This window comes from Pararge aegeria, chromosome 19 (assembly GCF_905163445.1).
Source record: "Pararge aegeria chromosome 19, ilParAegt1.1, whole genome shotgun sequence".
In the NCBI taxonomy this organism is placed as follows: domain Eukaryota; kingdom Metazoa; phylum Arthropoda; class Insecta; order Lepidoptera; family Nymphalidae; genus Pararge; species Pararge aegeria.
The window spans coordinates 4735097-4759533 of NC_053198.1; the positions used below are offsets into that span (position 1 = coordinate 4735097).

At 38.9% G+C, this 24437-nt stretch overlaps 2 protein-coding genes across 3 annotated transcripts in view; one reads left to right on the forward strand and one right to left on the reverse strand.

The window, feature by feature from the left end:
• LOC120631954 (probable Rho GTPase-activating protein CG5521) overlaps positions 1 to 23998 on the forward strand; it is a 55854-nt gene extending 31856 nt beyond the window's left edge. For both annotated transcript variants that reach the window (XM_039901663.1, XM_039901664.1), the window contains 17 exons: positions 450 to 586; positions 1342 to 1496; positions 2013 to 2138; positions 3039 to 3206; positions 4421 to 4517; positions 6240 to 6424; positions 11273 to 11428; positions 12611 to 12833; positions 13345 to 13483; positions 14637 to 14745; positions 15254 to 15414; positions 16336 to 16512; positions 17911 to 18037; positions 18834 to 18989; positions 20407 to 20565; positions 21966 to 22233; positions 23075 to 23998. In XM_039901663.1, coding sequence (XP_039757597.1) covers positions 450 to 586; positions 1342 to 1496; positions 2013 to 2138; positions 3039 to 3206; positions 4421 to 4517; positions 6240 to 6424; positions 11273 to 11428; positions 12611 to 12833; positions 13345 to 13483; positions 14637 to 14745; positions 15254 to 15414; positions 16336 to 16512; positions 17911 to 18037; positions 18834 to 18989; positions 20407 to 20565; positions 21966 to 22233; positions 23075 to 23253 — 2722 coding nt within the window. In that variant the 3' untranslated portion in view covers positions 23254 to 23998. The remainder of the gene's footprint in view (positions 1 to 449; positions 587 to 1341; positions 1497 to 2012; positions 2139 to 3038; positions 3207 to 4420; positions 4518 to 6239; positions 6425 to 11272; positions 11429 to 12610; positions 12834 to 13344; positions 13484 to 14636; positions 14746 to 15253; positions 15415 to 16335; positions 16513 to 17910; positions 18038 to 18833; positions 18990 to 20406; positions 20566 to 21965; positions 22234 to 23074) is intronic.
• LOC120631955 (endocuticle structural glycoprotein SgAbd-5-like) lies at positions 7766 to 10221 on the reverse strand. The gene is made up of 3 exons (XM_039901665.1): positions 10154 to 10221; positions 8506 to 8618; positions 7766 to 8052 (listed from the first exon to the last, which is right to left on the reverse strand). Exons 1-3 carry the CDS (start codon positions 10163 to 10165, stop codon positions 7860 to 7862), a joined length of 318 nt encoding a protein of 105 aa, XP_039757599.1. The 5' UTR covers positions 10166 to 10221; the 3' UTR covers positions 7766 to 7859.
• Positions 23999 to 24437: the final 439 nt, after the last annotated feature.

Below are 24437 nucleotides of genomic sequence, written 5' to 3' on the forward strand. Positions count from 1 at the left end.
CTATTAGACATATAGCATTGGCGACTTTTTTGTAGATAATAATGATTACTTTAAACATGTAGTACATTATTTTTGTGTATTATCAATAATTTTCGCAGACCAAAGCCGCAAGTCGGTATGACATCTTTTACAAATATCGTTATATTTCAGCCAATATAAAGAAAACCATAATTAAAACACATGTGTACACTAAAATCTTCCACTTAGTCACTCTGTTCATTAGTGAAAACCGCATTAAAATTTGTTCCGTAGTTGTTTAGTTTTTCGCGTCCAGAAAGAGAGACAGATTAATATGTCAAAAATTTGTCCGCTTTGACCGACACAGGGCTCCTTAACGAGCGTCTGTGTTCGGCTGTTACAACTATGCGACACCACAAGGGTAAAGGATTTTGGTGACTTTAATGGGAATTTTAAGTTTTAGTAATATTTTTATTAATTATTTTGCTCAGAGCGGGGAAGTTGGTGGCGCTGCGGTTGTTATGCGAGGCGACAGCTGCGCAAGCGCAAGGGCCGGGTGCGCCGTCCGCCTGCAACGGACGGCCGCATCTCGCGCATTTGCAACTCTACCAGCGAGCGTTGCACCACGGTAAACCAATATAAAATATCTAGAGTAAGATTGCTTGTACCTTTACACTCGCTATCGTAGGGTACATTTAGTGGTAGTACAGCTTTTTATGACAGAGCTCGTCCGTCGAAGTATTACCACCCTGATTACTTCTGCCGCCAACAGCATTTCAACATACTATCGCTTCATCATTCCGTTACTTTCCCAAGGGGCACGGATTTCACAGAACGAGAAATAGACTTTTCAGACTCGCTGGCGCGTGTGTAATGGTAGACGCGTGTGAAGTCTACCAAGAGAACATAACGGAATCTTTGAGAACATAACGGACAATTCTCAGGCATACAGGTTTCCGCATGTTGTATGCCTTCAAAATGAGTGCAAATTATATTTAATTGCTGAAATTACGCACATGACTCCGCAGAGTCGTCTTGTGCTAAAGGCATCATAAGTCAGACGTTGAAGATGCCAGATGCTTTCAACAATCGATTTTAATTAGGCAACTCATATAACCAAACTTGTCTATGGTTCTTGCCAAAAAAATTGTGTTTGTATTATCATATTTTTCATTTAAGTATCGATTTAAGGTTATTAAAAATAACCGAAGTTATGTGTCAGTTTATGAGTCCCCTAAAATTTATAATCCGCTGAATTGGTGTCGTAACTTAACGACATCACGTAAGGGTTTCTTTAAACGTTCTTTATCTCTAGGAATCATCTAAATCCAGTTAAGGCGATTCCTAAGTTTGGTGAAAACGCATTAATCATTTGTTTTACAGGGTTAACCGGCGAGGATCGGTCGGTTGTGGACGTCCTAGTGGAGCACGCGGCGCCGCGGTATCTGTCACTCGCACTGGAGGGCTATTCACTGCTCCTACTCGATTTCGTGCACGCCTCCACCGTTGTACTAAATTCCTCCGACTGCGGACCTTCGGTGAGTTTTTAATCTACTTCTCAGTTGTTCGCTTATGAGTTTCGAATCTTAATAGTGGCTCTGATAGACTGAAAAACAAGGGGCAGAAAACAGTTAAATACTTAACAATCATTGTAAAGTCAACATCTCCTGAGGATGCTCCTGTTTCGGAGCGAAACGTGAGAGGGTACATAGCCGAGGATCTGTTTGGTGTGGAGTATACGGATTGAAGAAATTATAAATTACACCATACAGATTCTCTTGCTATTCGCGGAGTATAGCAAATGAAGCTTAATTTTTATAATATATTATGGATTTCCGCAAAGTAACGCCTGCTTCTATCCAATACAAATTACTAACAGGTTAGCCCGCTACCATCTTAGACTGTCATGGTCATTACTTACCACCAGGTGAGATTGCAATCAAGGACTAACTTGTAGCGGAATAAAAAAATAAAAAAAGGGTTTTGAAGAATTCCCAACATTCCCTTGACATGATGCGATATATTTTTTTTATAATAATTTTTGTTTGTTTCAGTGTCCGCGAACAGCGGCCGTGACGTTTCTGGGTTCACTGCTGGCTTTACCCGACGGGCTGATGAACGCTCCTATGTTGCAGCCGTATCCACACCAATACAACACAGTGTCTTGTCCAGATTTAAAGGTCCGTATAATTTTTTCTACCATAATGAACTATTTTGATCGACTTTGGCCTTAGCGTCTGCCGCTGATTCAAACATAAGCTCCGTTACTAACCAAAATGATAAGTGACAGTTTTTATTGGTCCGTCTTAAGCCTTTTATAGTTTTATATAAATATACCAAAGGCGGGAACCACTCAAATCATGCCGTTTATTTACTTAGAAATATACTCTAAAGTACAGCTTTCGGTAGTACAGCTTTCTAAACATTTACCCGAAGCATTTAACTTACGCCCGCTCTTTGTTATCAATACAATATCTTCAGATTTCAGATTGAATTTAGTAGTGCGTTCCTTATCTACCTTAGCCGCTAAAAATGGAAAAGTCTAGCCAGACTCGGAAAGCAGTGTCGCCACTGCGACCGAGTTTCTTGCCGGCTCTTCTCGGTAGAATCTACTTTCCGAACCGGTGGTAGAGTCACTACAAACACATATAACGTTCCAATAGTGTTTTTAAAGTAGGCCTACTTGAAATAAATGAATTTTGAATTTAAATTTGAAGAAGTCATAAATAACTACCCCTCAATTACACCGTACAGATTCTGCTCTTCGCGGAGCATAGCAAATGAAGCTTGATTTTCATTGTATATCATGGAATTCCGCAAAGTAACGCTAGAGCAAGCGTTACTTTGCGGAATTCCATGATTTTGTACAACGACTAGGCTCTATTGCCTGCTTGAAATAAATGAAATTTGAATTTCAATTTTGAATTTGATAATACTACCGCGGCCGCGGTAATTTGAATTTTCAATTTGAATTTTCAATTTTCAATTTGAATTTTCAATTTTCAATTTTAAATTTGAATTTGGTAATACTGCCGTGGCCGCGAGCAAAAGCTAGTGGGCAATGAAAGTGTTGTCCCCAGGAGCACGTGCTCAACATCGTGGTGCGAGTGTGCCGGCGCGAGGGCGCGGCTGCGGCGCGATGTGCGGGCGCGTGCGCGCTGGCGGCGCACTGCTGCCACCTGCTGGCCAGCCGCACCGCGTGCCCGCGCCTGCCGTCCTACGTCACGTGCCTGCTGCAGATGCTGATGGTACACCGCTTTTATCACCGACTTAAGAATTAAGGCTACTCGCATGTATATAAAAAAATATATATAAATAATAAATAAATATACTACGACAATACACACATCGCCATCTAGCCCCAAAGTTCAAAATCATTCATTCATTCATTCAAAGTAAGCGTAGCTTGTGTTATGGATACTAAGATAGCTGATGAATATTTTTTTTTAGGAATATAATACACATAAATACTTATAATATACAGATAAACATCCAGACCCTGAAAAACATTCATGTTCAACACAAACCTTTTCCAGAAATATATAAGTATATCGATAATCGCCGCAAAAATAAAATTTTAAGCTTGCGTATCCCTAAATTTGCCTTTATAAAACGGTTTAGCTAGTTTCTGGGCCCCTACTTCTATAATAAGAAGCTGAACGCAGAAGTGTTTATTAATAAATTACCACTCATTCAGTGTTTTTACACATCCTTTTTATTTAGTAAATCTTACGAGGAAACAGAAGATGTCTTAAAAACTTTAATTTTAATTTACCTGATTATCATCGTTACTTGAACCCTACCTCAAAAATATTATAACACATAAACACGAACTCACACACACACACATACACATACACTAACACACCTTACTATTTTTATTATTTTCTTTTTTTTTAAGTTACAATTAAAGCTACATAATAGTAATGTATTAATTTCAATCTGTCTATGTATGTTCCGGGGCCGATGGCTTATCCTTAACACAGATAAAATATAGCTAGGATAGCCAGTTCGTCAACTCATTATATGTGCAATTTTGATGAAAGAAATAAACGATATTATTACGAGTATATTATTATTATTTGATAAATAAATTAATATACTACGACAACACAAACATTGCCATCTTGCAAGAAAGTAAGCGTAGCCTGTGTTATGGGTACTAAAATGACTGATGAATATTTTTACGAATAATATACTATGAAAATTAAGCTTAATTCGGGATACAGATAGAGACAACACACAGTTGACCATGTGTCCATGTTGCCTGTTCCCGAATCGTCAAACCAGATAGTCTTTATATCTACGCAGACAGTGGAAAAACAAAAAATATCGTATATCCACAAGTATTGCAAAATTAAACTTATACTAAATGTATTCTTTGTTTCTCAACCATTCAATCACAATATGCCACAGCGAAGCGTGGCAGGGTACAGCTAGTATAACCATATTTTTGTTACAGATGAAAAATAAAATGATTGCCAAAGTTGTAAGCGACACCATCCTCGTCTTGGCTGACTATACGGATCGCATCGTGGAATTGTATCCGGGTCTTGCTGGTAAGAAAAAGAAAAAGTTTATTTTGTATAAATGATAAAACTAAAAACCATTCTTTTAACTGGGATTCAAATCTCGGACCTCGTGATCCGTAGTCGAACTTAGTAAACGATACAGAATGCTGCATTCCAGGTTTCCATTATAGCATCAAATCGCCGAGTTAACTTGGATTCTGTTTTTTGGGTAACACAGATATAACTTCTATCTTTGTGATTCTAACTTTGTAGTGGTGTACAAATAAAGAGTATAAATAACCTCGGAAAAGGTCCATCAATTGCTGATGGAATGTTTTCTAATATCCCGGGTACCAATACCTAATATTTTATGAAAATTAAGCTTAATTTATTATACTCCGCGAAAAGCAGGAGAATCTGTATGGTGTAATTTATAATTTCTTTAATCCTTATACTCCACACCAAACAGATCTTCGGCAATGTACCCTCTACGCACGTTTCGCTCGGAAACCGGAGAATCCTGAGGAGATGTTGACTTTACAATGAATAATTGTTAAGTAGACAACAATTATTCATTTTAACAAATATTCATTGTTAAGTCGATATAGGTGCGTAAATTGCCGAAGATCTGTTTGGTGTGGAGTTTTCCCCATATGTTTATACGCCGCGGAGACGTGGACTTTGCGTGAGGTCGAGAAGAGGAAAATTGATGCTTTAGAGATATGGTGTTGGAAACGTATGCTTGGAGTGTCATGGAACGAATTTCGCACCAATATTTATATTATCCGAGAACTCGACATCAAGCAACGTCTCTCAACATTAGTGCACGGCCGCATATTAAAGTTCTCCGGACACGTCTCCCGGAGAGACAACAACTCCATAGAACGCCTTGTTGTGTAGGGCAAGGTAGAAGGCACTAGAGCACGCGGTAGGTCACCCATGCGATGGACCGATCAAATCAAATCTTCAGTGGGATCTCCTTGCATGAGTGTGCCAGACTATATGCAAACAGGTAGAAGTGGCGAATGATCGCGAGGCGAGTAACAACTGCCACAAACAATGCCCCACCGTGATGACCACGACCACTCTGGCGAGAGTGTTACGACAAAAAAGAAGAACGCCTGCTTCTATCCAATACTTAATATTTGATAACTTATATTTATTTTGGGAGATGGTAAGCGGACACAAGGCGGTCACCTTCTGCGGTATAAAGATGTGCTGAAACGCCAAATCTCCCATCTTGCCATAACGACGTTCCAAGGCAAAAAGTTGCGACGACCTAAAGAGCTTGACCTTGACCACCAGCGGGAGTTTCATACAACTTTGTTGCCGGTGTGTTGACGTGTAGCGAATGCAGCCGCACTTTTAGCACTAAATCAGGTTATGCGAGTCATCTAAGTTCCACCAGCGACGCTCTCAGCCGGAATCCGTAACAGTCGCTGTGACGGAATACGGTTATTTATTTTATTTATTTACTCATCACACATAATATACATCACAGCTCTTAATTTAAAGTGTAAGCATAAACTCAGAATACACTCAACCGTTGACAAATTTTTGCTTGGTTAATCTAATAGATAAGTGAATATTCACAATTAATGCTACAAAATCGTAACTTATTCACATTACCATTTAGAATGAGAGTAGGCCGACAAAATATACAGGATTTTTTATTCTCAGATTTTGTGATTAAATATATATGCTTGTTATAAGATGTGTATAATGTTGTTTAAGTTAGGTTAGGATTGATAGGTTTATTTTGTTGAACAGAGAAAATAATAAAATGGATCTGTGCGTGCCTCGCTCAAATATCGAGCAGTAGCGGGCGGGACTCAGTGAAACCTTTGGCTGGCTCGCTATTGCTGTGCCTCGCGGAATTTGCTGTCAGGTGCGGTCCTGCTCGACTTATGGAGGAGAAAGATGGCGAACAGACCTTGCTGCTCGTGATATTTAGGGTAAGATATTCTTTCTAGCTTTGACATCGATCAACAATGCAATAGAAGCGGTCAGGGCACCACAGTATCTTAAAAAAAATATAAATTTATACAGTATCTTTAAAAAAGCTTATTTTGCTAGTATACACGAGAATCAGGAAAATCTAGACCGTGCAATTTATAACTTATTCAATCTTTACACTGCACACACCAAACAGATATTCATTCAAAAGGAAGAACGCTTAGTTCGACACCGGAGCATCCTCAGATGTTAACTGTATAATAAATAATAGCTAAATCTTAGAAATTACAAATTTTAATGTTTGATTGTCTGTTAAGAACCCCGACTCACACCTCTATCTTTTAAGAGAGAGAGCAAATTTTGGAAGCTACGAGTATGTTTGGTGTGGTGTATAAAGATAAAATAATTTAATAGAACTGGGAACCTTTTCTGGTATTCGCGTCCTATTAAGCTTTATATTAATAGTAAAAAACTCCTGCATCTATCTAATATTACATAGAAGTGATATTGTATTCGTAGGATGTTGATAACGATATTGTTAATAACGTCATATAAATTCGCAGATCACTTCTATGCTAGGAAACTGCGAAAGGAAAACTTTAAAACAAACTGAAATTATTTATAAAAAAATATATTATTCAAAATCATTTACAAACATACAAAAATCGTAAAAAGAATTTCAATAACGAATCCTCTGGTCTATTTACATTAAATCAGATAGACTTCTAGAAATGATGAAAACATCGATACGCAACAGTTTCATGAGCATTATGTTATTTATAACAGTTTGATAATAAGGAATATCCCGACTAGGTAAACTCAGAAATATATCTATTTTTTTTTTAATTGTTACATAATTAATAGTTTGGCGACGAAGCCATGATGACTTCTCACCTTTTTCTCTACATTTGTTGTATTATTTGGATGAATTTCTTTGAATTAAAAATAATTATACGAGGGAGAGCACTGATACCAATCTTATGAGTCTTAGAACCTACTTAGTTTAGGTGCTAGTGTTTCAACCAAACATTGTATTTGAGTAACATTTATGTATCCATTTTTAATTTTAGCGAATAAATGATGTTATTATTATAATTATTTCTGAAGTTCTACCCAAACGGCAGTACCTATAGCATTATTTCTTAGCTTACCGCTAGTACAGTGGCGTGCATACAGGTTATGAACTAAGCGGGAAGATGATATAAAATGAAGAAAAACTCTTTTAGGAGTTATAAAAATATGTCTTTTATAACTCGTACTAGAGATTATTTCCTTTTTATATCAACTGCCCGCTTAGTGTAAACCCTGTAGGTATGCACACCATTGAGCTAAGTGGGATTTTCGTTTCTATCAAACTATCACTGCTGGGTGGCGAGACATTTTCTTATTAATACGTGCGTATTCATGAAACGCACCTTTTAAATATAGCCAGTTTTACTGTCCCGGTTGTTCGATGTGCTCCTGTGGCTGGTAACCGTGCTCGTCAGCGACGTATGTGACTACGTACGTTAGACCGTCGGGTGCGTTGTATTTGTAACTGCCTTGTACTGTTATGGCTTGTTGGTCTTCGGTGATCTGCTTTAGAGTGCCTTGCTCTTGACGAGAAGTGCCGTCGCTGGTTTCGAACCTTTAAAAATATTTTGTTTTTGTTAAATATAAGAAATAAAAAGCTAGAGACAGATTGAATAGAGCAAGAGTTTATTTTAAAGTGAATTCAACGAAAAGACGACGGACAAATGTACAAACAAAAGAGCGTACGCAAAATTAGTTGCATAAATTATTTTGCGTATTTCGGCAGTTACCTCGTGCCTACGGTTAAACTAACCTAACTGATATAAGGTTAGCTGTGATGCCGATATAATATAATAATATACCTCTATCTAATATTCTATTATCCAGGTATCGGAATTCTTATTGGAATGTATGGAGTATAGAAATAATACTTTAAATGCATATCAAAGCTACAATGTTTTATTGCTGATGGTTGACCTAATACAATTCTTATAATAGAGTTTGATCAGGAAATTTAAGTATTGAACTATTGAATTTCGAAAGTTTATGAACAAGAAATTGTACTCACTCAAAATTGTATCCTTCGGGATTAACGTCTGATTCCTGTTTGAGGATATAAGCTGGCTCCTGATCTTGGGGAGCAGCCGCGGCAAGAGCCAATAAGGCAAACGCGCACAAAACCTAAAAATTATAAATTAAACATGTACAAAGTCAAATAATATCTCAATCTTAATAGCTCGATTAACCTTAAATTGTGTTCATGTGGAAATATTAGCAGTAATTAAATTTGAAGACGTGAGAACGTAAACGATAGGACTGTTAATTTATTGATCAAACAAATGGTTCAATCAACCTAAATGCCAAGGTATATTTGCATGTCTTTTGAAATTACAGTTGAATTTTAAAATGTTTGTATACTGTATACATATTTTCGTATGACATTTGCTGGTCTTTTACTCTAGAGTAAATTTACACGTATGATACGGTTTATCCAGTAGTGCCACAATCCCTATCTCAACTCCCTACTAATATTATATATGCCAATTTAAGTTTGTTTGTTACGCTTTCACGCAAAAACTACTTAACCGATCCTCATGATACTTTGTAAACATATTCTTGGAAGTGTTAGAAGTAATATAGGATACTTTTTATCCCGACATTAAGCTCAGTTCCTTTGGGAGAGGGGATGAAATTGTTTGACGATTTTACAACATAAGTCCGACAAATTATAACCGATTTAAATAATTATTTTTGTACTATAGAGGTTATAATATGTGTCTAATTTTGCCCAAACTTTGTGTAGATCTGATGAATGTGGTTGGAGATAGAGGAAAGAACTCATCAGCGGACCGTAGCAAACCCCTCATTTAAGGCTTAGCGATACTGAATACTTTAAAAACAAAATCAAACGCAGACGAAGTCAAATCGAATCCAAATAGTGCATAATATATCGCCATTTGGTCTAATCAACAAACATGTATCTTTGCTACGTTTAAGTCATTCGCTACTACAATATGAACAGTGCTTCGCTTCAAGTAGTATTATCTTGACGTCCCTATAATAGACATAATAAATTTGCAACAAGAGTGTCGACAATATTAAGACACTAGTGATTTAAACGACGGTTGTTAGCCCCCTACGTTTGATTGACTTGAGTATTGTACTGCATTACTCTTGTTACCCTTGCCGATAGATACGCAATAATAAGGGATGGACCGTACTTAATTTTCGAATGCCAATATTCAACTCATTACCGGCCCGCTACACAGCACAAGTCCCACAATGAGAAGGCGTTAAGGCCGTAGTCCACCACGCTGACCCAGTGCGAATTGGTGGACTCACCTTTGCAGGTATCCTAATGATGTTTTCGTTCACCGTTGAAGCAAGTGATATTTTAATTAATAAAGCGCTTGGGAAGCTGGGATTCGAACTCGGCCCCTCGAAAGTGAGGTCGAGCGCCTACTTATGTAAACCTGTTGCATGTACCATATTCAAGCAAAATAAAAATTGATTGATTGATTGTTACCCAATGCGCTATCACCGCTTCACTAGCTCTTATATCGAAAAATAATTGAAAAATTTTACGCCTTTTTTTGCATGTTGATTAACAGAGGGTGATTTTGTATAATTTGGGATGTATTGACGATGAACCGTTACCATACTTTACTTTCGCATACCAACATGCAACCGAAAAATAAAGAATAAATTACACTTACGATTTTTTGCATGTTGATTGAATGGGTGATTTTGAATAATCTAGGAAGTATTGACGTTGGAGTCAGCCGATGAACTGTGATGACTGTACAATGCGTCGGCATTTTAAACAAAATCGTAAGTATGCGCGTATGACACGATGTAACATAGTGCTAATGAGAAAGATGCAATGCTAAAAATGTCCAGCACTAAATCGCGGCGTCTTACGTAAAACTATAAGAATTTTTATTAGAATGTCTATATGAAAAACCTTGGCACGTTTTCACTTGGTGATGAATTTCGATCATTGTGAAACTTTGATTTTTATTGACAGGATGCGAATATAAAAAGTACTAAAAGTACATTGTAGTCGTATTGTTTTATATAGGTACTTTTTAAACTTATTTAACTACATCAACTCGATTTCAAACCTGAATATGATGATACAGATTTACCATGGATACAGATACATAATCCCAGTGGCGTGCACGTCATACATGCGCAAAAGCACTGCCTACCCTAAAATTGATATATAACTCGTATAGGAGGAGAATTTTTGCCGTTTTATCCAATTTTTTTGCATACCCTGGTAGGAAACCTAGTGAAAGCCACTGCATAAACCTGATTACCCGTTCTAGGAGATTTTGATAATGATATTGACTTATGCAATATTAATTTCTAAACCAACATTTGTTTATACAATATAGTTTTAAATTTAATGAGATACTAATACAATTATATTCTCTTGATTGGGATAGTCTATGAACATCCAGTCTAACAGAAGCTTTTCGCATTTGTGGGAATTTTAAATAAATGTCTATCAAAAATGCCTCGTAGGCTTTTCTAGGCCTGCTATGAAACATGCCTAGAACATAGTAAAGATGACTCAAGGAACTTCTATCTGTTTGTTTGTTGATCGATTTTATTAAAGATAACGTTATATTGGTCTTGGTTGCAGATGCTTAATTATGTCACAAAAACATTATGGCGTTAGAAAGAAGATAATTTATTTTACAGAAAACATCACCAAAATAATAGACTTTAAGTAGTTATTTTAGTTTTAATTAGTTATTAGCCTTTAATTTAGTTTAGTTAAAAAACTAGCACCGACTTACTAATAAAAGGTGTTTGTTGTTACCCAGGTCCTATATGCAGTGATGAAAGGAACAAACGGATCTGATATAGAAGGTCTTTCGTTACCCGTTGATGAAGACTTCGATCCGAACATTCAACTGGACAATTTAGCGCCGAAAACCACACCGGCATCAACCATTGACGTCAAACTTTGGGCCCAAACGGTAAGTTAAACATCTAGGGAAATGAGACTCAAACTTTTTTTTATTCTTTATATGTTGTCAGTGGCGTGCACTGCACTTAATACGTGCACGGCAGCACTTCCTAATCTAAAATTTATATATAACTCGTGTAAGAGGAGGATTTTTGCCGTTTTATGCAATTTTCCTGCTGTATGCATAACCTGGTAAAAAACCCAGTGCACTGCAAGTTATCAAAAGTCTGCAATGTCATACATAATTAAAAGTACCAACGCAGTCCGACGATCTATTTTTCCTTTTCACACACGCCTTTTTTCTCGTAGGAGAGTATAAAAACACCACGCTGCCCCAATCCGGGTTGGTGGGCTTAAATGACTAATAACACGATAACTTAGTTATAACAACTGGGACCGACGGCAGAACGTGTTTTCCGATCTACATGGGTTTATAGGATGTAATGATGAATAAACGATTTGTCATTTTTTTTTCATCACGTGTACTTTTGTTAACGATCTATTACTGAGACACTGTTGCTATAGCAGACTTTGCCCCTCGATATTCAAATACCAATTATTGAGGCGAGTCAGATACGCTATCGAAGCGGTAATAGCGCATTGGGCGGGAGGTCAACTCTCCTTTCGGGGGGCAGACTTCGAATCCCTGCACGCACCTCTTGACTTTTCTAAGTTATGTGCGTTTTAAGTAATTAAAATATCACTTACTTCAACGGTGAAGGAAAACATCGTGAGGAAATTGCGTTGCTTAGAGGTCTTCATAATGTTCTTAAAAGTGTGTGGAGTCCTTGGAAAAGCAGGCGTTACTTTGCGGAAATGCATAATAAATTAAGTAACTTTACAATGAATAATCTTAACAATTATTCACTGTAAAGTCAACATCTCCTGAGGATGCTCCGGATTCGGAGCGAAACGTGCGTAGAGGGTACATTGCAGAAGATCTGTTTGGTGTGGAGTGTAAGGATTGGAGAAATTATAAATTACACTATACAGATTCTCCTGGTTTACGCGGAGTACAGCAAATTGAGCTACATTTTCATAATGTGTAGAATCCCCGAATCCAAACTCAGGCAGCGTGGTGAACTACGGCCTTGACCCCTTATCATTGTGGAAGGAGACCCGTGCTCTGTAGTGGGCCGGTAGTGCGTTGATGTGATGAGATACGCTATATATCCATACCTTTTTTCAATAGATATGCTCGCAATTGGTCCTCTACCTGGGCCACTGGCCGCTATGGAGCGGTTGCCAGACTTCTTCCAGCGTATGTGAGCAACATGACACAGCCCTCGGATCAGAGCTAGGTTCCGCTGTGCTGTCCGCGCCGCACGTACAACTGATGCGTTTTAGTGACGCTACACTGGCCAGTCTTGTTGAACTGCCTGCTATTCACCCACCCTGCGGTGGTACAACGCCAGGTGAGTAAGATTAAAGTTCAGGTAATAATGGTCCTACTATAGTATTAAGGACTACGTCAACGATAAAATTACTTGATTGCCGTAGAGTTGATGTGCTCCGGTTTGAAGGGCAGGATAAGTACCGGCACATGAGGCCTTTAGGCATAGGTGACAACTCAGGTCGACACAGGTCGGAAATTTGTAGAACACACAAGAAATAAAAACCCCCATCGCTTTCACTGTCTGCCTTCAATGTTTTTCAGTGTCTGGGTGTTTATCTGTATATTATAAGTATTTATTTATATTAATTATACATTAAAAATATTCATCAGTCATTATAGTACCCATAACACAAGCTACGCTTACTTTGGGACTAGATGGCAATGTGTGTATTGTCGTAGTATATATATTTATTTATTTATTTATTTATACTATCAGGTTAACTGCTTAGTCTGTCAAAACTGGATCTCTTTTCGATACTGGGCCGTAATGGTGGAAATGTCGGTATAAAGAAAGAATAATTTACCCGCAGGATTGATGACATCGGACCGTCAAGTGCGAGTGTTACTACGCGACATATGCGGCAAGGCGTGTTGGGACGCGTCGGCGCTTTACTACGACCCCTCAGTGGCGTCCTCGGAAGCACTAGAACTACTTCCATTACCTAAAAGGTAAGTAGCTCAATAAACACATACTTAATTGCGCAGTTTCGATGTATTTTGTTACTAGCTTCTAAAATAACTTAATGGTTTCATTTTTCAAATAACATGCTGTGAAGGGCATGGTTTATCTACATAAAATTGTTTACGATATAATAAAGAAAGCAGCGCGTTTTTCGGAATACCGATAGACGTTGGAGTCGAAAGGTCCTCGAGTGGAGTCCGCATGTCGGTAAACGGAGTGTCGGACGCCCCCCAACCAGATGGAGCGACGAACTCCGAATAGTGGCAGGCTTCGACTGGATGAGGAAGGCCGGTAATAGGAAAAGTTGGCGCTGCTTGAAAGAGGCCTATGTCCAGCAGTGGATGCACAATGGCTGATGATGATGATAAATAAAGCATTAAAATTGCGGAAAGCAAGCGAGGGTTTTTAAGTCTATAAATAAGGTCATATTCGCCAGTATTGTGCTTAATAACATTACATTACGACCTTAATTGCCGCAGGCACAGCTAGTTATCCGATATTCATTAAGCGCGTACGTTCGTTTCTATCGTAACAAGTGTCTATTTGGATATTGGATAGAATGATAGATGATGACTTAACAATTATTCATTGTAAAGTCAACATCTCCTGAGGATGCTCCGGTTTCGGAGCGAAACGTGCGTAGAGAGTATATTGCCCAAGATCTGTTTGGTGTGGAGTATAAGTATAAGGATTGAAGAAATTATAAATTATACCACACAGATTCTCCTGCTTTTCGCGGAGTATAGCAAATTAAGCTTAATTTTGATAATACAAGTGTCTATTTCCTACTCCTTGCAAATTTTATAAATTTACTTACTCCAAAGTTAAGTTTTCATGAAAACTAGTGTCATATTTAAGTAAGCGTATATCTGTCACTTTTTCAGCAGTGCGAAACGTCCAATTCGGCCGACTCCTCTAACAAATTGAATAAATGTACCTTATTCCAAAGTTAACGCTTTAAGTTACAGTTGAGGCACAGGCTCTTTTGTCAAGTAAACAAACTAGTAGACTTTGTTAACCTCAAAAATGCGTTGTCGATGCGAAGTTGTCGCCATGTTCATTTGTTGAGATTTTTACATCCTTGGGTTTTATTATTTCTGAATGCCAATGATTTAATTAAAATTTTAAATAACATTGCAGTGTTGCCAGTCCGAGAGACAATACGTTATCTTCGCTTCCACCGCCGCTTCCTCCCGATTTGTTACCGGACTACAAAAACTCACCGCCGGATAAACATCAGTTAGACCACGTAAGACTTTTTTTTAATCTCGCGGGGATGTTACCTGCGTGTTTTTGCGGTAAAGGCAAATCATATGGCCATCTCCAGGGTGCACGATATAAATGTGCCAAACTTCATTAAGATCGAAGCAGTTCTTGAACACTTATCACGATGTTTACCTTCATTGTTGAAGCTAGTGATATTTTAATTGCTAGGATTCGAATCCGGTCGCCCGAAAGTGAAATCGTAGTCCTACCCACTTGGCTAACACGGCTTCACGACGGTCTCTCGTGATAATCACAATTCAATTATTGCTGAAACTGAACATTTTAGCAAATAGTGGCATTTCACTATCAGTGTTAACCAAAAAATCTATCGTCTATCAGCTATCATATTACCGCTTTCATTCTACGACAGTCGACCTTGAGGGTGGAGTCTTCACGGTTTGTGAAGTTTAAACGCAGTTGATGTACAATTAACTACATTAGAACTGTCAATTTTACTTCATCATGTTCTAATACAAACCCGATCTCCTTAGGTATTAGCTTACATAGGTCACACATCGCCCGAAGTAACGTGCGGCCGTCGCCTCGACGAAGTGGGAACTTCGCCACTGGCTACCGGTCTTGAGGATGAACTGGTGTGCGCACTAGTGGCACACCGCAACTCCGAGCGACACTACCTTGCCAATCGTGACAGGTTTGTTTTTAAACATCCAACCAGCTCGAAAGGCAATTTTTTATAATATGCCACGAAAAACATATGTATTCTGTTTCAATATTCGGAAACACCACTGCATAATATAATAATCTGTCACTGCTTTAAACATCCGTTCGGCTTGAAGGACCACGTTTTATAATATGCACCGAAACACATTTATGTATCCTGTGTCAAGAGACGTTGGAATCACCACTGCATATAATCTGTCACTCCTTTTGACATCTATCCGGTTCGCGGACCATGTTTTATTATATGCACGGAAACAAATATGTGTTATGTTTCAAGAGATTGTTAACACCACTGCGTATAATCTGTCACTGATTTTAACATCCATCCAGCTCGAAGGACCATGTATTGTAATATACACCGAAACATATTTGTATTCTGTTTTAAGAGGCGGTGCAAAAATCGCTGCATATAATCTGACACTGTTTCTAACATCCATCCGGCTCGAAGGACCATGTTTTATAACATGCACCGAAACACATATGTATTCTGGTTCAAGAGGCAGTAGAAACACGCGTTTATTATGTCTATGTCCTACACTTACGCAAAAGCGAAGCTCCATACGTTGGCATTTGTCGTTCCGTGTCGGTATTATTTCAAAGGAAATGAGTACCAATATTTTTGTGAGAATCAATTCAAACTAATTATTTCTAATCACAAACACGATGTGTTCCAAAAGCCGCTCACTTACTACCAGGTAAGAATGCAGTCAGGGGCTAACTTGAAGCGAAATATGAATAAAATTGTATCGTTAGTATCCTTACATCGTCCCTGGTGATACTGGCTATAAGTACTTACATAAATTCAATATGGCGGTTGTATGGCGCCATTTATAAATCAGAAAGTCGACAGATATGCTCTTTAATTTTTTTTTTTAATCCTTGTATTATACAGTGATGACGAGTCTGAAGGTTTTGAAAGCTGTTCCATTGGCGAGCCAGGACCGTTTGAACAGAGTCGTCTGCTGGTGTCTCAACTGGGAACCCTAGGCGCCGCGAGGCGACCGCACGCACAATTATTGAGGCGATCCGACCGCTTACTGAGGGAATTAAGAAACCTAGATGCGCAGAGGTAAGCAAAAATCTTATTTTTATCACTTAAGTGCGGTAGTTTTTGTCTGGCGAGTGGCTTTGGCCGTGGCTAGTTACCACCCTACCGACGAAGATGTGTCGCTAAGCGATTTAGTGTTCCGGTGCGATGTCACTTAAAACAGTTCTGTACCATACTTCCTAGGAGGTAAGTCCGCTACCATCTTAGAATGCATCGTCACTTACCGCCAGGTAAGATTGCAGTCAAGGACTAACTTGTAGTCCAGTTGACTTTCAATAATTCAACCTTTTTTAGAAAAACTAAATTGTTGACTATAGCTAACTTCATGGTGTCGGTTTTTTTGTGACGGTGTGCGCGTTTAAATATACTCTCACCATTTTTCCCTAACGCTCCAAAAGAAGTATAACTTCAAAAAAAAGTTATATAATATATATAAGCAAAACCGACGTTCACTGCTGGACGTTTTTTTTTTTGCTGGGATTTTATATATGTTATTGAAGGTTGAATTCGCGGGAATTTTCTTCGGAAATCGTCAGATTAGTTTCGAACCCATTCGGGGCTCATCGTCATGCGCTTTTTTGCCCGATGCGGCACGACACACACTGACGCGTCCAATCCGAGCCGCCCACAGCATCGGACGCTGCGGGTAAAATTGTGGTGTGGGGACGCCAGCTCCGTATCATCGCCACCATCAGTTCCGCATATCTATCTCGCTCGAGGAGCTGTTTTTTTTTGTGTTGAAAGTACTCATATTATAGGTACTGGGGAAAATGGAAGCTGGAAGGGCATTCCAGATCCTAGCGGTGCGGATCTGAAACGAAGACGCAAAGCGCTTCGTACGCGTCCGCGGTATATCAACCACGTAGGGATGCAGATCCTTACGGGGCCTCGCGGTTCGATGGTAAAAATGCGAGGGGGAAACTAGATCAAACATTTCTAGATCTAGGCTACTAGGTCAGCAAGAACCGTCCAATTATTACTTCAGATTCACGACTTATGGACATAACGGCTAACAAGTCTTTTATCGAGATGCAGCGGTTAACCCGACCATAGGTTTAACAAACTAGCAATACTTTCGCTTTTATTATATTATTATGAATTGAGTATGGATTTTTTTGTTGGAATCTGTGTAGGACTGTGACTTCACATTCGGGAGGCCGAGTTTGAATCCCCTCAAACTTTTCTAAGTTGAGTGCGTTTTGAGCAGTTGAAATATCACTTGTGTCAACGGTGAAGGAAAACATTGTGGGCAATCCTGCATACCTGAGAGTTCTACATAATGTTTTTAAAGGTGTGTGGAGTCCACCAATCCGCACTGGGCCAGCGTGACGGACTACGGCCTTAACCCCTTCCATTGTAGGAGGAGTAGTGGGTTGTTATGATGCTGGTGATGTTGAGTATGGTTTTCACTAATTGTAGATGCCGAGAAACGCATAAAGTTGCGGTGATCTACGTGGGCAAGGGGCAAGAGACTCGCAACGAAATCCTCTCCAACCGTTGCGGCAGCTCTGCTTACGAGGCGTTCTTATCTGCTCTCGCTTGGGAGGTATGATATATATATATAATAAATAAATGTACTACGACAATACACACATCGCCATCTAGTCCCAAAGTAAGCGTAGTTTGTGTTATGGGTACTAAGATAACTGATAAATAATTTTTATGAATAATATACATAAATACTTATAATATACTAGCTGTTGCCCGCGACTTCGTCTGCGTTTGATTTTGTTTTTAAAGTATTCAGTATCGCTAAGCCTTAAATGAGTATAGTTGTATATACATATAACATGTGACTGTCAATTAATTATAGACAAATAATTTGCAATAAAATAAAATTGTGACTTTACTTAAAGATCTAAGCTATCCTATCTCTTAAGTTGGACCAGACTGCTTACGGTGTGCCAATTTAATTTAAAATCGGTTCAGTAGTTTAGGAGTCCATCGCGGACAAACATCGTGACAGGAGATTTATATATATTAAGATAGATATTCACCCAGACACTGAATATTGTCACCCAAATATTGTCCAGTTATGGGAATCGAACCCACGGCCTCGGACTCAGAAAGCATGGTCGCTGCCCACTTTTTATTTTCAAAACAATATTTTTTTTGTAGACAAAAAATAAATACAATTTATAGTGTATACTGAATACAAACTCTTTCGTCGTATGTAAATCTTTGAACAACAGTAAATTTATAAAAAAGGAAAAGAAAAAAGCACTAGTGCTTTTTACTTTTAAAACCTTTCTAAATCTAACTTTTCGCTCGAAATACAGTTGCATAATGTACGCCTTTTTGAGCAAATGTATTAAATACGTCATGTATTATAAATTACGCAGGTGGAACTAGAAAGCCACGTGGGCTTCACGGGCGGGCTGAGGGGAGGCGGCGGGGGTGGGGTTAGCGCGCCCTACATCGCCACACTTACCCTGGAAGCACTGTTTCATGTCGCCACACGGATGCCTGCTGACACCCCCGATGCTATACTTAACAAGGTATCAAAACAGATTCCCTGGAGCAGTAAGATTCACGTCGAACCGAGCCGTGGTCCGAGTCCTCACAGGAGGCATCCTCGGGACGACCTCTCCCATCTTCCCTCCGATGTCGTCGAACCCTGGGGCTATTCTCATGGCGAGCTCTCTCGGTCGCCCTACTCTCCTGGTAAAGTGTTCAGCCGAAAAAGAAAAGAAGATTCCCTGGACGATTGCGGCCACAGGGGACAATCTCCAGCATGGGGGGGGGGGGGGGGGAATCACCGCCAATTTCTACAGTCGAATATAATAGCCATTACACCAATGAGGTAGTTGGTAATAAGGAATTACAAGTACCTTACAAGGTATAACATGACGGCGTTACACCAAGAATTGTTATATTTTTATTCTCTGTCTTCTACAAGTTAGCTCTTCGGGTCTGCTGAGTCGGCGTTCTGACGCCCGCTTTGAAGTATATATAAATGAAACGCTGATTATAATAAGAATTACAACGTTGGTGACAATCTCTATATATATATCAAAGTGTGTGGTATGTTCCGTATGGGCTCCGAAACGGCTGTCCCGTTTTCAATGAAATTTTCAGGGATTCTCCGGATTGACCTGGCGAATAATCCTGTAAAGTTTAGTGACGATCGGAGCACTCCTATTTTTGAACTGTCAAATACAGCTTTTATTTACTATGATGATATTCTATTGTTGGGCGTACATGGGTGTAGATAATGATCTTCACCCGTTCGAGATGAGAATAGAAGAGAATGAATACGGAGAGAAATAAAGGATTTAATCTAATATGAGACTTATATTAAAAATTTAATGATGTAACTTTATTGTTTAAATAAAATGAAACAAAATCTAGCCCGGCGAAGTGGGCTGGGTACGCTAGTACCTAATAAAGCGTTACACCAAGAATTGTCCTATTTTTATTCTCTGTCTTCTACATGTTAGCTCTTCCGGTCTGCTGAGTCGGCGTTCTGACGCCCGCTTTGATGTATATAATATAAATGAAACGCTGGTTGTAATAAGAATTACAACGTTGGTGACAATTGTCTATAAAATCGTTGATCGCGTCGTCGTCCGCTTCGTGCGGCGTGCATAGAAGGCATCCAGATGATACAAAATGAAGAAAATCTCCAGTACGAGTTATAAATACTTAAGGGTAGGCTTTTTATAACTCTTACAGTGCCTATCCTTAAGTTTTTCATAACTCTTACTGGAGATTTTCTACATTTTGTATCATCTGCATACCCTGTTCATATCCTCTATGCACGCCCACTGTTCGTGCGATATACCTGCGATGTACCTGAGCGACTCGCTGCGTTACATACGAGTATATCGCTCCCGCACAGTTGCACTCACAAAAGTGAGCCTGCAAAAGGCTTTGGAACGGAAGTCGCTCACAACTGCGCTTGCACTTCCACAGACCCGGCACCTCGGCAACGACGAAGTCCACGTGGTGTGGAGTGAGCACTGGCGGCCGTACAAGCGGGACACTCTGCCCACGCAGTTCTGCGACGTGCTCATCGTTTTGTACCCCTTGCCCGGGGGGCTGCTCCGGTGCACCGTGTCGAGGAAACCTGACGTAAGCCGATCTTTTCTGAAGTATAAACTTCTTTACGCACGCAAGACTTGCGGGCTAAGCTGGTGAATAAATATAATAATTAATAAATTTATACTACGACAATACACACATCGCCATCTAGCCCCAGAGTAAGCGTAGCTTGTGTTATGGGTACTAAGATAGCTGATGAATATTTTTATGAATATAACAAACATAAATACTTATAATATACATATAAACACCCAGACACTGAAAAACAATCATATTCATCACAACAAACGTTTTCCAGTTGTGGGAATCGAAACCACGGTCTAGGACTCAGAAAGCAGGGTCGCTGACGCCAGTCGGCCGTCGAATGCGTGACTAGAGCGTAACGAAAAGAGTGATGCCCTTGCTACTGCTTACTGTATGTCGTTTTACGTAATGTAACATTACAGAGAGGCATATACGCCGAGCGAATCAAACTAAAGAATTAAAAAAAATAAAAATGGGGTGAGGTGAAAATTGAGAGGGAGATATAAGTTAATGAAGATGGAAAGAGGGAGTGTTACGTTTTATCTTCATCGACCCATTAACGCCCCACTACATATCACGGGTCTCCTCCCACAATGATATGGGGTTAAGACCGTAGTTCACCACGCTGGCGAAGTGCGATTTGAAATTCCATCGTCTTTGAGAACATTCTGGATTATATTTTAATTGCTTAAAACGCACATAACTTAAAAAAAGTTAGAGAAAGTGAAGTTTAAATCCCGCTGGGCCGTCACCGCTTTTTGTTTTAATTTGTCCAAGTCGGTCCGTTACTGCAATCTCACCTACTGATGAGTAAAGATGCAGTCTAAGATAGTAACGAGGTGACCTGTTTACGGATATGCTAGTTACATTAACCCCATACCCCTAATCGGTTTCTACGCTACATCGTTTCGTGGTACTAGCCACGGCCGCAGCTTCCCACAAGATAAATTACACCAGCATCACGTCTCGTGTTCTATAATTAGTTAGTAAAAAAAAAAATTCAACATTTCTTAAATGTAGTTCAACGGGTACATACCACGTTAATACTTGACGTTTCAAAAGTGCTTATATTAGGCCTACTTGAAATAAATGAATTTTGAATTTTATATTTGGATTTGTCGATATTTCGACCCAGTTGCATGGATCGATCTGTGTCATCTAGTAGAAAACTTTACAGTTTCGATCTGCTTTTTCAAAGGTCCATATTCCAATGAGAAACGTTTGAAACAAGAGATGACACATTGCTTTTTTTATAATCTGTATTAGTGTTTTTTGGTAAAAACACTTATAAAATTAATATTCATCAGTCATCTTAGTACCCATAACACAAGCTATGCTTATTTTGGGGCTAGATGGCGATTTGTGTATCGTCGTAGTATATTTATTTATTTTATTTATATTTCCAGGTGGCGGTATTTGGCCCGCTGTGGGAAGAATGCGTCATACGTGTGAGTTGTTGCGCCGCGCTAGTGAGGGGCGCGGCTTTTGCTGGCGGGCGTGCAGTTCGAGCCACCATGCCGTTGTACCAGCACGCATGCAGCGAACGAGCTAGAGACCTCGACGCACTGGTGCATAATCATACGCAGCCGGCCACGTTCGAGACGTTCGTGACGCGCGTGCGCGAACCCGTCTCGCATCCGCACCCGCATCTCTCGCTCGAACAACACTCCACGGGTGCGTGTTGTTAATTTATTACTATTTCAATGCACTTTTAAGCTAGACAAAAAAAAAATTAAAAATAATTAAGATTGTAAAAGATTGTGAAGTTTTGACATACACACTGACTGAAATTATAATGAATAAATTTATTAATCTTATATCTTTAATCGAGCAATTCTTGTATATATATAATTGGAATCTCGGAATCGGCTTCAACGATTTTCATGAAATTTAGTATACAGGGGGTTTCGGGGGCGATAAATAGATCTAGCTAGGATTCATTTATATTGGAATCTCGGGCAAAAAATATGCTTTTTGTGAGATTCTGGTGCGTGCGATGCGTGAACGGTAAACGATACGCCAAACGTGTAAGTATATCGGAAGTTTCTTTCCGCGATAACATACGAATATTTTTTTTAAGTCGGCTCATTCGCGGACGAAGTCGCGCGGGTCCGTTAGTTATTATTTACGACTGAAAATTGTTATGTTTAAACACGAATACGAATGTTTTTAGTTGGAAATAAAGGCTTTATTATTTACATCTCACTGATGCAGGGCTAGCACAGACAGGAGACTAAAATTATATCCCCTGATTATATATAGGGGATATTATTAACGTGTCCACCTGCTAAATCATGGAATAGAAGAAGTTTACCCCAGTTTATTATAACTCATATTATATTATTTGGATATTATATCTATATAACTTTGAGAGAAAATAATTTTTTTATCAAAAAGAATATTATGAAAAAGGTTTTAATTAAAAAAAATCATTTACTTCATATGAAGTTTCTCCAGCGAGAGCATTAAACATATAATTTTTATTGGCATTAATATATTGAAATAAATTTTGCAGATCAAACCACCGGTCGTCTAGCCAACGCACTCATAGACCACGGCGCCAGCTCGTGGGCGGGCATCGGGGAGACCCACTCTGTATCGCCGCGGCCCACTAAACGACTGGGGCCGTTCAAGCGACCGCCGCAAACTTCCGCAACCCCGCAACCGGCCCCGCCCACCAGGCACAACCGGTGAGCTAGGCTCTATAGAACTAGCACTATAGAATCGTGGATAATATATGAGTCGTGAACTCTTAAATATTTATATCAGTCTGTCTCGCTCGCACTTATATAGAACGCCAGATCGACATGCGCAATGGTGCTGCTTAAGCATTATGCTAAAATTATAAACTAAAATAAACAAAAACATCATTTATTCGGCTAAAATAAAATAATAATACATGACAGGAATTCGGCAACAAAAAATATTTTTTTTTCTTTTCGAGCCCCGGAGGCCATGCACCCATTTTTTACATCTAACGGTAACTACGTTATGGGTAAGAGCATAGAATATGTCCAACAGGTCATTTCTAAAAAATGGAGTTTATTAAAGTTTTATAACAGTTATATAAGCTAAGTTATGGTGCATTTGAAATGGTACCAGTCAGGGGTGCGACAGTGATTTTAAAAAACCACATCCCTAATTGGCCTACGCGGCATCGTCCCGGAACGCTAAATTGCTTAACTCCATAAGAGAAGCGAGCGAGTTACTGACGCTGATATGATAACAGCGGTACGAGATGGAGGTTTTAGTTAGATTTTGTTAAAATCAAACCGTTCAAGCATTAAACTCGTGATTTAACACAACAGGATCTCAAGTCTGCTGTTAAAATTGTGTCTCAAATAAAAAAAAAATTTGAAACTCCTTAATTCTAACTCATTAATCTGAAAGTGTCTTTCCTTCACTCTCTAACTAACACAACCAATCAACTTAATTTTTAGTATGGAGGTAAATATAGGCTACTTTTTATCTCAGGAAAACGAAAGTTTACCACGGGCTACGTAATAACCTTAATAAAAGTTAGCAAATAAAAAAAGTTTGTTTGCAGCATGTTTCTAATCCACAGGGCAACTGGAAAATGTTTGTGCGATGAACATGAATGTTTTTCAGTGGCTGGGTGTTTATCTGTATTTATTAAGTATTTATGTATATTATTCATCAGTCATCTTAGTACCCATAACACAAGCTACGCTTATTTTGGGGCTAGATTGCGATTTGTGTCTTATCGTAGTATTTTATTAATGTTTTTTTTTTTTATAAATAATTAATTGTGAAGAAACTTTAATATGCACCAACGATACAGGCTTACACGTAGACTTAATTTATTGTATATATATTTACAATGATTTAATTTATTATACAACTATCTCAGAAGAGGG

Bases quoted from the DNA above. Each gene is read 5' to 3' on its own strand.
- LOC120631955 (XM_039901665.1), bottom strand. The intron at 8,053-8,505 runs GTGAGTACAATT...ATATTTTTAAAG, and splicing joins CCCGAAGGATACAATTTTGA to GTTCGAAACCAGCGACGGCA.